Source organism: Camelina sativa, chromosome 17 (assembly GCF_030686135.1).
Source record: "Camelina sativa cultivar CO46 ecotype springtype chromosome 17, ASM3068613v1".
NCBI lineage: Eukaryota > Viridiplantae > Streptophyta > Magnoliopsida > Brassicales > Brassicaceae > Camelina > Camelina sativa.
In genome coordinates this window covers 34,304,360-34,318,840 of record NC_141896.1, presented here as the reverse complement: position 1 = coordinate 34,318,840, position 14,481 = coordinate 34,304,360, and the positions used below count along the sequence as shown (strand labels likewise).

Here is a 14,481-nt window from a genome sequence, read left to right as displayed (position 1 = left end):
GGTGAAATGTGTGAAGAATAATTTTTTTTTGTGACAAATTGGGTATATTACATTCATAGAGCTACAAGATCAAATTCTGTTCTGAAAGTCGTTGTAAAATTGGTTGAATAAATTATTAGTTGTCAAAAAAACACTATACTGTATAGTTGAATCTGTCAATTTGTCAAAGGTTTCTTTACGTCTCTTTCCATTTCCATGTTATACATTCTTTTTGTAAATGTAATATACCTTTGACATGTTTACGTCTCTTTCCTGGTTCAAAACCACGTGGACCAAATCTAGATTTTCTACTACTTATAAAACAATTTTGTAAGTATTCTAAACCTAAGTTGCATATCTCTAAGCTGCCCTTGAGACCTTAAACCTAAGTTGCATATCTCTGTTTCAGAATTAAATACAATCTAAATGCTAATAATACGATTTACCAACAGGGGAAAAAGTCTAGTTATTCTAATGCAAATTCAGATTCAAATAACAATTACATGTGGACACTGAGTTGAAGCTTTTAGACATTAGATCATTCTTCGCTCCGGTTGAATGCAGAGAGATTGTAGCATTCTTTAAACAACAGAGCGATTCTTAAATAATAGAGATTGCTTTTTCACCAGTCTGCTTTTGTGAAGGATCGTCTACTCATTGAGAATCTCCTTCTTGCTACAGAACTAGTGAAAGACTACCATAAGGATACCATCTCAAGTCGCTGTGCTATCAAAATTGACATCTCCAAAGCTTTTGATTCTGTTCAATGGTCCTTTCTCAGGAACGTTCTAGCTGCATGGCATTCCCACCAGATTTCATTCATTGGATCATGCTCTGCGTCACTACTGCGTATTTCTCGGTGCATGTTAACGGTGAGCTAGCTGGTTATTTCAACAGTTCCAGGGGGTTGAGGCAGGGATGTTCAGTCTCCCCATATCTTTTTGTTATCTGCATGGACGTCCTGTCTAAGATGTTGGATAAAGCTGCAGTGATGCAAAAATTTGGGTTCCATCCGCGCTGTAAAACGATGGGTCTAACTCATCTTACGTTTGCGGATGACATTATGGTCTTCACTGATGGTCAAGTTTGGTCGATCGAGGGTATAGTTGAGACTTTTGCTGCTTTTGGGAGACAGTCAGGACTTCAAATTAGCTTAGAGAAGTCAACGTTATATTTTGGGGGACTCACAACAGCTCTAGATGAGATGAATCGGTTCCCTTTTGAGGTTGGTACACTCCCAGTCCGTTACTTTGGTCTGCCACTTGTGACCAAACGCCTTTCCACCACAGACCTTCTACCACTGTTCGAGCAGATAAAGAGGAAAATAGGTTCTTGGACTACACGTTTCCTCTCTTATGCTGGTCGTCTAAATTTGATTGCGTCAGTGCTGTGGAGTATTTGTAATTTCTGGATCGCAGCTATTAGACTTCCCCGGTCGTGTATACGTCACCTTGACAAACTATGTTCCGCTTATCTTTGGTCCGGTACGGAGCTGAAACTGAGTATAGCTAAGATCGCTTGGGTCGATGTATGTAAGCCTAAACAGGAGGGAGGTTTAGGTTTACGTTCTCTTAAGGAGGCAAATGACGTCTGTTGTTTGAAGTTAATTTGGCGCATCGTGTCTCATGGTAACTCGTTTTGGGTAAAGTGGATTGATCAGAACCTTCTCCGCCATGGTTCATTCTGGGCTGTCGAATCCAATTCATCCCCCGGGTCTTAGATGTGGTGCAAACTCCTCAAGTACAAAGAGGTTGCAAAGACGTTCTGCAAGACAGAGGTACGGGATGGTACACTCACTTCTTTCGGGTATGATGATTGGTCTGGTTTGGGTAGGCTTGCGGATGTGGTTGGTGATCGCGTCTTTGATTTGGGAGTTGATCGGCAAGCTACAGTTGCAGAAGTTTGGGCTCAGCGTAGGCGACGTCGTCACCGTCTTGATGTGCTCAATTCTGTCGAAGCGGCGTTGATTCGCACCTCACAAAACCGTGTTGAAGGAGTTGACAGAGTTCTCTGGCGTAGAAAGAATGACGTCTTCAGGCCTCGTTTCTCAACAAAACAGACCTGGACTCTCCTTCGTACGGCCTCTAACAGAGTCGCTTGGTATTAGGGTGTTTGGTTCACCCACAACACCCCGAAGTACTCTTTCTGCGTTTGGTTGGCAGTTTGGGATAGATTGTCCACTGGTGACCGTATGCTTCAATGGAATCAAAATGCTGTCTCGACTTGTCCCTTCTGCAGTAACACATTAGAATCCCGTAATCATTTGTTCTTCAGTTGTAGCTACACATCGGAGGTATTGGGAGCTTTGGCTAAGGACATCTTCCGACTGGAGTACTCTACGGATGGGTCTACTATCATCACTTGCGTGTCGAGCCAATGGTCGGACAGGGTGCTTGGGTTTATAGCTCGCTATATTTTCCAAGCAGCTATTCATACCCTCTGGCGGGAGCGCAATGCCCGCCGGCATGGTAAGGCTCCGGTACCGGCGGCTAGTCTAATCACAATGCTTGACAAACAAGTGCGAAACCAACTTTTGGCTATCTCTGCAATGGGTGACCGTCGAGACGAGGATGGTCTCCAGATGTGGTTTGCTTCGAGATTTCAAGGATGAATATGTTGTAGATTCTCTTTCTTTAAGTTTTTAAATAACACATGTTGCATTTGATGTAAAAATGCTATTTTTTCTTTGAATCTAATTTAACATTTTATTCAAAAAATAAAATAATAATCGAGATTGTAACACTTACTGTAATTACAATTCTTTTGCCACAGCCCTCAAAAGACTCATGGGAGTCACAAGACTCACAACAATATCCCTACATGTGACGGACTAGATTAGTTTCAGTTTTTATATCCAATTTTTCTTACGAGGTTTGCTTAAGTTAGGGATTAAGACGGCATTTATTTCCGATGTCATCTATCTAGAAGATTCCTAAAACAAAATAAATGAAAACAAGAATACTATAGAATAGACAATAAGGTCTTAAAAAGCTTTTAAACAATAAGAAACAAAAAAATGAAAAATGAAAAAAACAGAGTTTTATGAAAACACTAATTTGCTCTCAACTCCCAAATCACACAATTAGGACATGATAACCAGAAATAACATAATAGCTAAGCAAATAGAGTGATAGAGATCACAAAAAAACCTGTACAATAATGACATCATTCTCGCAGCCAAAATAGCTAAGACTCTTGTACTTGAATCTGTTTTTGGCCTCCAAGATCAAATTGGCTAAACCTGTCCTCACTCTAGGTTAGCTAGTAATTCGTACGTACTTGTTCTGGATGAAGGCTGTCAGCTGCTTGTTCTTCATAGATGGAGCACGGCGTTTTTGGTTTTGGCCTTTTTTTTAATGATTACTAACTAGGCCTTGGTGTTAAGGGTTTTACCTAAGTAGCTTCATATCATTAACATTAAGATCCTCTACATAGTCAATAAAGGCAGAGAAACCATACCACAAATCTCAGGGTATTTTTCAAAACCTTGGATTTCAACTAGTAGTAAACATAATACAGTTTAGATGCAAATTCCATGGGCAAAACAATTTCACTACTCATCCCAACATCGGAAAATTTGAGTTCAACCTTAACGTCTTTATTCTCATCCCACAGAGAGTAGACATATTTGGACCATTTCTGTTTCTCAACATCTTCTAGAACCCACACACAACTCAATATGGGAAATCCACCATCACAAGCTTGCTTCCCACCTAATGGCCAAATACTCCGCCAGAATTTTGCGTCTACAAGCTTGAATTTCTCAGACCTAACATCCAAGCAAACTATCACATAAGGCCCTTGCTCATAAGACCTGTGATAAATTGGTCTACCTAAGTAATACAAAACCCCATTGATGCATATCCTTTTACAACAACATTCATGGGGCAAGGGACAATGAATATTATATCTCCACCTCAATTTTCCAGTTCCTAACGTCAGAATTTTATGGTCAATATCGATGAGCCATGAACAACACCTTGAATTGCTTGTCAATGGGATCAAACCCTAAAAAGCTTATCTGCTCCTTGTACCTTCTCATTTTAGGGTAAGATCCCATAATGCCACGTAAGACGATTACATATCATAGGCCTTGTGTCCTCATCATCTCCATCCATTGAGATCTTCATACTTTAGAAGTAGATCAAACCAGAGGCATAGCTACACATGTATTGGCTTATATCCTCATGGAGACGCGTCTTCTTATTCCTCAAGAGCGACATACGGAGTCTGAGGCTGAGGCGACGAGAAGAAGAACTACTCACCAATCACCATGTTGTTTGACCTCAAATAAAAGACGCGTCCGAGCCGAGGATTGGGTCAAGAACAGCTCCGTGAAATATGGGCGGCAAAGCATGGAACCCCATAGCTTCGACAAGCAACGAAACCTGGCGATAGACTTTTCCGGCAATCTCAAGAATATCTCGTTAATTAGATCAGTTGGGATGGAATCTGAAATTATTTCCACTTTTCATGATCGTTGTATCGGATTTTCTGATAAGCAGGAGAGATATTTAGTACATATATATAGGGTTATGGTTTCTAAATATAAATCAGAAAATCCTGGCCGTTGATTAAAAATGAATCTCATGCAATTAGCTATCGTCCTTCAGTCCTGTTTCCTATGCTTTTCACTTCTTTTGTTTTGTTTTGTCATTTTGTGATTTTTATAGTCTTATAGAAGAAGTGACAAAGAGCTAAACCTTTCGAGTATACTCGAATTAGAAAATAAAATGTATCTATGCTTCTTCTTCGTCTGGTTCTCTCTGACGTATACTGCAAGAAACTGTAATGGTGCTTAAGTTTCTTTCCTCAGTCATGCTATAGAGGCACCAATAATAATCGTATTTGCAGCCGAGAGACCTCTTACCAAAGCCATTTTTTGTTTTCTGAAACTAAATTGAGTCTTGGTTTTTAACTACTCTTAAGGAGTCCAACATATGTCAAATTCTTGCAGAAATAAATAAGTACTAATAACTCAAGAATCTATCATGTTACGTATGAATTCATGATATCCAATTTTTCTTAAAGAGATTTGTTCAACTTAGAAATTAAATACAACAGTTATTTCTGGTAGCATCTAGGATAAAACATTAGTTTGTTCCTAGGCACCGTGTAACAAAACTAGAACATATATATAACAAAATAAAAAGCAACTTGTTAATGGGTCAAAGTGATAAATTAAAGTGTCACACTCCCAGGTTTTGACACCTGCAAATTCATCATCATCATCTAAAAGACGCAGAGCTTCAAATTTGTTAATGCTCTCAAAGGAACCACGATGTTTTTGCGGGTGAGAAACAATCATCACTTCAGGATCTTCTCTATATGATGTTGATATGCTGCTCGTGGGTTTACACTTCTGTTCTGGTGGGCTTATAGACGTTGCGGATTCTCTACAAAGGTGTAAACTCTATTCAGATTCTCCATCGCTTCATGGTTACAATGGATTCCAACATGTTGGAGAGTGTTCCTTTCAGGATTGTAGTAGAGAACGTAACATAAAAACCATTTAGATGTAAGTTTCTTCGACAAAACAAAAAATTGAATACACTTAGATATGTATTTTTGCTTTTAAAAAAAAAAAAAGAAAAAAAAAAGAAAAAAACTAATTAGAAGACAACTTTAATTTTGTTCAACGTTAAACCCTATAAATATTACATTTTATAATGTAATATTTAGACATGTTTAATATACAAAACTTTAAAGTTAAGATAAACATTATTTTTAATATACAAAACTTTAAAGTTAGACATGTTTTGTAATTTCTTGCTTTAAATTTTGCTTTTTTATTTGTCAATTTGATTCTTTATAAGTTAGATTCAAAAAAACGATTTTATAAAATGGTTTTTTCTGATTTTCAGGATGGCATAAAAAATTTGAGAACTTATATAAATTTTTGATTAATTTATGAAAATTTCAGTATAGTTTTATTTAAAATTAGTTAGAAAAATATTAAAATTATTTTGTATGAGATTACAATATATAGAAAAAATATATTTAAGATAATGTTAGTTTTTAAATACGAGATAATATTAGTTTTCATTTTTTCCTTCGATAATTATTTTGTATTAATTTTTCATATTGATATAGTTCACAAATTATATTGATATGAAAATTGTAACTTTTACCAATCATGATTATTACAGAAAAGTAAATTTTAATTTTATTATGATGTCATGTACAATTATATTGTATTGCGAGATAAAATGTATGAACTCTAAACTCGTTTTTTTAAAATATAAAACTAAATAAAATACAAAATTAACATTTGAAAGCTACTTAAAATTTCATATATATGCGTAATTTACTGGCTCTAACCAAGTATTTTATGATTATAATATTCTTTAATCACTCATTTCTTGACTCTTGCATATAAACATAAATATATATATATATATATATGTATATATCTTATTTATTTTCGTTCATCTATTTTTCTAATGTTACTACATTTAAAGTCTTTCAAAATGGATCTATAACTTTTAAACATATTCCCAATCAATTATGTGAGATATATATATTTATGTTTATATGTGTTGGGCATAATTTTAATCATATAAATTATAATAGATAAATTCTATTATAATTATGATATATTCCATAAATAATAGAAATAAATATGTATTCTCTAGAAGATTCTATTGATATGGGCCGTAACGGCAAGCATTGAGTTAATACGGGCCGTAACTGGACCTTGACACCGACTGTGTTCCTTGACGAAACGACATTGTCAAGAGAATATTCGAAGTTGATCTCATCAAGAGAATATTGGAAAATAACCTTATCTTGTGAAGAGAATATTGGAAAACGGCCTTATCTCATGAAGAGACGGTTACACGAATCCAAGTCCCATGAGGATTAGGGTTGGGAAGGTTTCTCTATAAAAAGGGAGCTACGTCTTCATGATACGAGAGGAAATCAATAGCAAAGGCAAGATACTTCACGAAGCTTCAAGACGCACAACTCAGTTCATAGATTGACTCACTGTGCTTGATTTCTTGTACTTTGCAATCGATACTTTGATTAATCAAAGCAACTATTCAACATCTGTTTCTTGTTTCCGTAGTCTTTAAACAAATCGATTAATTTTGCCCAAACAATATGCAAGAGTCAAGAAATGAGTGATATATATATATATACCGATAGAGGTTTAGGAAAATAAAATTTATCATTAAATTCATTAAAATCTTAATTTTGATATTTTAGAGAATATTTGATATAATTATGTTGATTTTATAGAAATCATTATAATTTTGAATTAAAAAAAATTAAAGTAATTATATATTATAATATCTTTCTCAAAAATAAATTGTTTTGGTCTATTAAGTATGAAAATTTTGCGGCTTGGAGTCAACATTGAGGATTTGACGTGAGAGTTTAGCAAAGGGTTATTGTCAAATTGGCAACTTTTGCCTTCAAATCTTTTAAATACGGACTTTTCGTCATCCATATGTATTTGGGCAGAGTCATTAGTAAAAATAGTAAAGATAAAGAATAGAAAAAGATTTTTGTTCGTCAATGGTAGATATCTCCGATAATTTTTGTTATGCATTATGTAAAAAAAAAAAGGTGATTACACAACATTGAGTTGCATCACAATATATTGGGTTGCACTCTTGTTGTACATAAATTGCTCTAGAATTTTTAATTCTTCCAAATTTCTCCTTTCACATATCCAATTTGCAATGTGTTTGAATGTGAATGTCGTGTTTTCGATCACAAAGTTTATGAAATTTTCAAGTCATCTTGTGGGTGGCTCGATATGGGTGTATTTTTTGTGGGTGGCTCGATATGGGTGTTTCCAGCCATCTTCATAAAAAAAAAAAAAGCTGTGTAAGATATTGGCAGATATGTCTACCGGAGCCTTAGATGCAGCAGAGAGATTCAGCGAACGCAAGAGAGAAAAAAAAAAACCCAGAAGGAGATGGACCAAATCAAGCATGCAAAACACCTATGACAGAATCAAACATACCTACACAAGAACCAACACAAACATAACAGAAACAGAAATTTCAAAAATGAAGTGAAGTTAATTATGCAGCTTGCGAGATTTCAGATCAGGCAACTTGGCTTCCCTTGTTTGGTCATGTTGGCTGCTTTACCAAAAACATGCGTAAGATATTGGTAGATACATGTGAGCTTCCGGAAAAAGATTAAAAAAAAAAAGTAGAAACTGATCTACAAAAGAATATTAAGCCGTAGCAAACATAACTTCTTGACAGGAAACATAGCATACCTTAACACATAAACCTCAAGGTTGAGAGTCAAACATAACATAACCTACAATTAAAGAACCTACCTTCGGACATAGGAAACAAACTGACCTAGACAAGAAGTAGGCCTTGAAATAAACAAACAGAGAAGTTTAAACTACAAAATCAAAACCAAACATCCAAACCAAAATTTCCTCTAAATTTCATTTAACTAACAAGGCCCTCAATTCTATGGAAAAGAAATATACATCCAATTTCATTAGTTTTCAGTTCAGCGTAAGAAGAAACAAAAAATAATATATATATATATATATATATATATATATTGAAATTTCGAATTCACAAACTAAAATACCTGGATCGTATGCTAAAAAATTTTCAATCTAAACAAATAGCAAAAAAGAAAAACACAATTCAATTTCATTACTATTTTGATTCACAAGCTAAAAAAAAAATCAGAATCGAATGCAAAAAAGTTCACAAATTCAATTTCACTAATATTTTGATCCACAGGTTTAAAAATAATCAGAATCGATGCAAAAAAATTCACAAGTACGATTTATTTTTTGAAAGAAAAATAAATTCGAATCAAATACTTATAAATTAGATAGACTAGCTAGATGATTCAACATGCTTGCTATCTGTGTGATAAATCTTTCTTGTAAGAAAAATAAAAAAAAGATTTCAAGCATAAAACTCGGGAACTAAGTGACATATATCTTAGCCCCCCTTCATAATCGTTTTGATCACCAGATCCATGATTGGGCATAATACCGGATCTGGGATTTGCCATGGATCGGATGTTAAAGAAGAGGTTGAATATCAAAGATAAACATATACTCTCTCCCTTTTCTTAATATAGAATATTTAGAGATTTTTTGTTTTGTTTTATGATATAAAATGTTTTCAACTTTCTAGGTAATTTTTAAATTAATTTCATATTTTTATTATTTATTTTCTGCAATTATTTATGATTGGATTAACTTTTTAAAACAAGACATTTATTGCGTGTTTTTAGCTAAAATATCTTATATTTTATAACGGAGAGTAAAGAAAAATACTTGATAATAAAAACGGAGAAAAGATAACTAAAGAGGAAGATGATAGATAGAGATGAGGACGTTTTGAAAAGAACAAGAACAATTCCAACATGTAATAGATCACCCGCAGTTCAAGGAGTCAATCTCGCAGAGTTGGGACCCTCTTGCCATTCAAGGTTCTTATCAATACAAGCTTGTAAGGTCGATGCAGAAACTTAAAATGATTTTGAGGCTTCTGAACAAGCAACACTTCAGAGATTTCAGCAAGAGAGCTCAGAGTCAGGCGGTGTTAGATGCTGAGCTTCAAAGAAGGGTTCTTTCTACTCCAGATGCTCAAGCAGTTAGGGAGGAGCATGAAGCAAGAACACTATGGCAAACACTCCTTACCGCAGAGGAGAAATTCTATCGCCAAAAGTCGAGAATCCTCTGGCTCAGTCTGGGAGACAAGAACACAACCTTCTTTCACAGGTCAGTGACGCAAAGGGCTGCACGAAACCATATCCATTTCTTGTGTGATCAGTCTGGGGGAAGGATTGCCGACATCTCAGAGATAAAAACTTATGCAGCTGCATATTTTGAAGATATTCTGGGTAAAACCGATTTGTCACTATCTCCAATCTCAGTTACTGAACTAGGGGACCTCCTTCCATTCAGATGCTCAGATTCTCAAGTCCAAGCTCTCCAGAAAGGAGTAACAACAGAAGAGATAAAGGCGGTGGTATTTCTTATGTCGTTGAATAAGAGCCCAGGTCCGGATGGATTCTCGGTGGAGTTCTTTCGTGCATCTTGGGACGTGGTTGGAGACACGGTGGTGGAAGCAGTCCAAGAGTTTTTTCGCAATGGCCGCCTGCTCAAGGATCTCAATTGCACTATCATTGCTTTGATTCCTAAGGTTCAGGAAGCCTGCTAGCTAAGTGATTTCTGACCTATAAGCTGTTGCAATTTGATCTACAAAGTCATCTCTAAGATTGTAGCCAACAGAATGAAGCCCATCCTACTAGAGTGCATTAGTCCGAACCAAGCAGCTTTTCTTAAAGGTAGAAGTTTAGGAGAGAATGTCCTGCTCGCTTTGGATTTGATCAAGGATTATCAAAACGCAAGTTGTCCAAAGAGCTGTATGGTCAAGGTTGATATTAGAAAAGCTTTTGATACGGTGTGTTGGGACTTGGTTCTCAAGATTCTAGAAGCTCAGAACTTCCCTCCATTATTCCGCATGAATGGATCTCTTCTCCGCGGTTCTCTATGGCCATTAATGGTGAGTTGGCAGGCTACTTCTCTGGGAAGAAAGGCCTCAGGCAAGGCGATTCTATCTCTCCATACCTTTTCATCCTTGTCATGGAGGTGCTATCGAAGCTTCTGGAGTTATCGGCTTCAGCAGGTAGCATTCAACTACATCCTAATTGTTCATCTCCTCAAGTGACGCACCTCCTCTTTGCATATGACCTTTTGGTCTTCACTGATGGATCTAGGCACTCTCTGTCTAGCGTTAGAGAGGCAATGTCACAGTTCGAACAGCTGAGTGGGTTGGATATGAACCCAGCAAAATCAAAAAATTTCTTCGAGGGCTATGCTGACGATGAGATTGATGATCTGAGTGAGTAAGTCTCTGTCTATTGCCGGAAGAATCAGACTTGTATCATCAGTTATTTATGGAATGGTTAACTTTTGGAGTTCTGTGTTTAACTTGCCGAAGCGGTTTTATGAGAAGGTCGACTCTTTGGTAGGATGTCTGCATGCCCAAGGAGGAAAGGGGTCTAGGCATCAGGAGATTGCAGGACTTTCAGATTGTCTTTCAACTTAAGCTAATCTGGAACTTCTTTGCAAGTTCAGGATCATTATGGGTGGCATGGCTTAAAGGCAATGTTTTCCACATGAAGAGTTTCTGGCTGATGGAGGAAAACCAACGTCTCTCTCGAACTGTGAAATGTATGCTGCATCTCAAGCCTCGACTAAAGGAGTTCATGCGTTGTGAGCTTGGAAATGGACGCACTGCTTCATTCTAGTATGATAATTGGTGCGAGCTTGGTCCTTTGGCTGACTTTATAGTAGGAAATGGACCAAGACAACTGCGGATAAGGAAAAATGCTATAGTTCTAGAGGCGGTAAGGAATGGAGAATGGAGGATGCCGGCTGCAAGATCTGATTCTCAACAATCATTCATGGCAACTCTCACATCTATCTCTCCACCAAACGATGAAAAAGGGGATGATCTGTATCTTTGGAAAAGGTTGTCTGGGACCTTCGTTAATAAATTCTCTTCCAAAGAAACTTGGGAGCAACTAAGGTCTCATTCTCCGGCGGTACCATGGAGTAAGGTAGTTTGGTTCAAGGAGGCAGTGCCGTGTTACTCTTTTATAACGTGGCTTGCGATTCTAGGAAGGCTTCCTACCAAAGACAGGCTAAGGAACTGGGGGATCAATGTTCCTCCAAGTTGTGTGCTATGTTCTAATGGGATTGAAAGTCATGAACATCTTTTCTTTCAGTGTGCTTACTCTTTAGAGGTTTGGAGTGCGTTTTCAGGCAGAATCATTTTATCTCCTCCAATGATTTTAAGTTCTATCTCCACCTAGATCCTTCAAGTAGCATAGGAACAACCGCACCCCAACGCTGCAACCATCGTCAAACTCGTCCTCCAAGTCACCTGCTATCTTCTTTGGCGCGAAAGGAATGCTAGGCTGTTCACCAACGTCTCGTCTCCTCCATCAGTGGTTCAAGCCGGAGTGGATCATACAATCCATGATCGTCTACTCTCTCTACCTAGAGCGACTTCTTCTTTGTCCTTGTTAGCTTCATATTTTGATTGTATAAGCTATCCCTTCTAGTTTCTTTTCCCATTTTGTACAGAGAAAATATAATATTTGGTATAAATCTTAACTTTTTACCAAAAAAAAAAGAACAAGAACAAGAAAAGATAGACAATATAGAAGATAGCTTTGATAATAAACAAAACGTTGGGACGAAATTTGAAATAATTCATCTTTTCATAATAGTTGTATCGGATTTTCTGATAAGCAGGAGAGATATTTAGTACATATATATGTATGAGCTGAATGTATGTTTATTGATGAGTACAATAGAGACCTTATATACAGAGTATTACAAAGTATCTATAGCAAGTAAATATTATATACACTAATTGAGAGAGATCATTGGGATTGATTGATTGGAATAATCATAGATAATGATTGATATGAGTATCTATAATATTCCCCCCTCAAGATAAAGGGAGACTTCGAACTTCAATTTTGGAACAAGCTCGTTGGAAAGCAGGCCATGGTGACGGTTGCACAGAAGTCCTTGGTGGAGGGGACGATGTTGCGGGATTTGAGGATGATTCCGTATTGGTGGGGGAGAATTGTAACATCCGCGAACCAAATTGGGAATTTTGGGAGTGGGTGTTGATCGGCACCAAGAGGAGTGTCGATCGACACCATCAATTTTGGTTCGAGTGGGTTGTTTTAATTCGTTGTTTTGGCTTGGTTTGGTTCAATTGAAGTTCCTAACCAATGTATATAAGAGAAAACTTTACGTAGGTCGTGGAAAAGAGGTTGTTGGCCATTCTAAAGAGAAAAGAGAGAAGAGAGAGTGTTCTTGAGGGATTTTGGAGATTCTAAGCTAGATTGGTGAGATCTCTGTGGAGTGGAGATCTGATGCGAGGAACGAAGGGGAAGCCTTCTAGGGTGCTGGATTCGTCGTTGTTGGGTCAGAATCTTCCTGCAAAAGAGGTGAGTACATGACCATGGCTGATCTAAGCATGAGATCTCTTATGGTTTGCTTGTTCTATGTTGTCTGTGGTGTTGTTTTCTTGCTTGTGGTGGTTGTGTTATGGTAGGTTCCTAAAGCTTTTGGGTGAGTTTGGGACGGATTAGAGATGATTAGAAACGGAGATTCGATGATCGGCTTCGAGCAGAACGTGTTTGCGGGGTCGGTGTCGGTCGACACCAACTTGTCTGTTGCGTGGTTTCCTGGTTTGTTGTGTTTGTTTGTTGTTTGTTAAACATTATAATCTCAGTTGCTTGTGTGTATAGCCCAGTAGATGGGAGGATTACCTCACTAAGTATTTGTGATAATACTTACGCATCTCAATTGTTGTTTGTGGTGTGCAGGTATGTGACGTGGAATCATGGCGATGAGGAGGAGGATGATCTAGGGTCTCGGTTGTGTGTTGTTGGAATTTGTTATATTGTTTATGTTGGAACCTTGGCTAGAGTTATGCTAGGTTGATGAATAGAATGCTTAGAAATATTTTTGTATTGATGTTGTATTGGTTTTGTATGGTTGGTATGTTTCCGCTGTGTATGTTGGTTATTGATAGTTTTGTTGATTGGTTATAATTAAATATTATGGGTATTTAATTATATTTAATTATATATTATTGTTATTAAAGTAATGGGTCGGATCGTTTCAGCCAATAATACTTTGAGTCGTATTCGGAGGTACCAAATCCCACGAGTGATTGCAGAGTTGAGCGTCATACTCCACAGACATTGTGCGACGCCACTTCTCATCTTGTAAAGCTTGAGCAGCTTGGTTGGCTCACGTGATTGCTTCATAGCTGCAACATGAAGATTTAATTTACGTTTAGGCTTGATAATGTTGTTTTTGGCTCGGGTTTGCATTTTGTGGATATTTGCAGGTGGTACAACGGGTGGAGCGTTTTGAGGTAGGTGGGGTGGTGTGGGTGTTCTGTTTGAATCAAGAGATGGAGTTGGTGATGCAGGGTTTACGGAGGTGGAGGAAAGTTGAGTCTGATCTGTGGGCTGCAAATCATTTTGATCTAGACAATTGTATTTGGAGCAGTGGGCTCAGAAAATTGAGAACGAGAAGAAGATAGAGAAGAAGAAGAAGAAGATACATGTGGAGATGCGGAAGACGATACAGGCGGCGCCGGTTGGTGAAGGTTTATGCTGGTGGTTCCAGTTGTTGGCGACGGTGACACCGGTGGTAGACGAATCATTGTAGCAGTTGGAGTGGCCACCGACCTATCAGCAAGTTCAGCAGTAGGCAAGGACTTCTCAGAAACAGAGAAAGGGAAGTGGGTTTCATCAAAACAGACATGACGGGATGTGTGGGAAGATGAAGGCAGTAATACGCCCTCTGCTTGAGAGAGTATCCAAGGAAAACACACCGTTTGGACCGACTCTCAAGTTTGTGACTGGGGTAGGGCTTCAACCAAGGGAAACAGAGACACCCAAAAATCTTGAAAAAGCCGATAGAGAGAACTGGTGTTGGCAGCCGATCAATGA

General features: G+C 37.4%; 1 protein-coding gene and 1 pseudogene across 1 annotated transcript; one reads left to right on the top strand and one right to left on the bottom strand.

The window, feature by feature from the left end:
* Positions 1-3,132: 3,132 nt before the first annotated feature.
* On the bottom strand, positions 3,133-5,287 carry LOC147924707 (F-box only protein 12 pseudogene; annotated as a pseudogene).
* A 5,190-nt stretch (positions 5,288-10,477) lies between these two features.
* LOC147924706 (uncharacterized) lies at positions 10,478-14,197 on the top strand. The gene is made up of 5 exons (XM_087496905.1): positions 10,478-10,829; positions 11,066-11,161; positions 11,282-11,736; positions 13,872-13,946; positions 14,036-14,197. Exons 1-5 carry the CDS (start codon positions 10,478-10,480, stop codon positions 14,195-14,197), a joined length of 1,140 nt encoding a protein of 379 aa, XP_087353031.1.
* Positions 14,198-14,481: the final 284 nt, after the last annotated feature.

Excerpts from the sequence above, each read along its gene's own strand:
- LOC147924706 (XM_087496905.1), top strand. The coding sequence starts at position 10,478 with ATGGCCATTAATGGTGAGTTGGCAGGCTACTTCTCTGGGAAGAAAGGC. Across the intron at positions 10,830-11,065 it reads CGATGAGATTGATGATCTGA|GATCATTATGGGTGGCATGG; the intron begins GTGAGTAAGTCT and ends TTGCAAGTTCAG. Across the intron at positions 13,947-14,035 it reads TGAATCAAGAGATGGAGTTG|TGGGCTCAGAAAATTGAGAA; the intron begins GTGATGCAGGGT and ends TATTTGGAGCAG.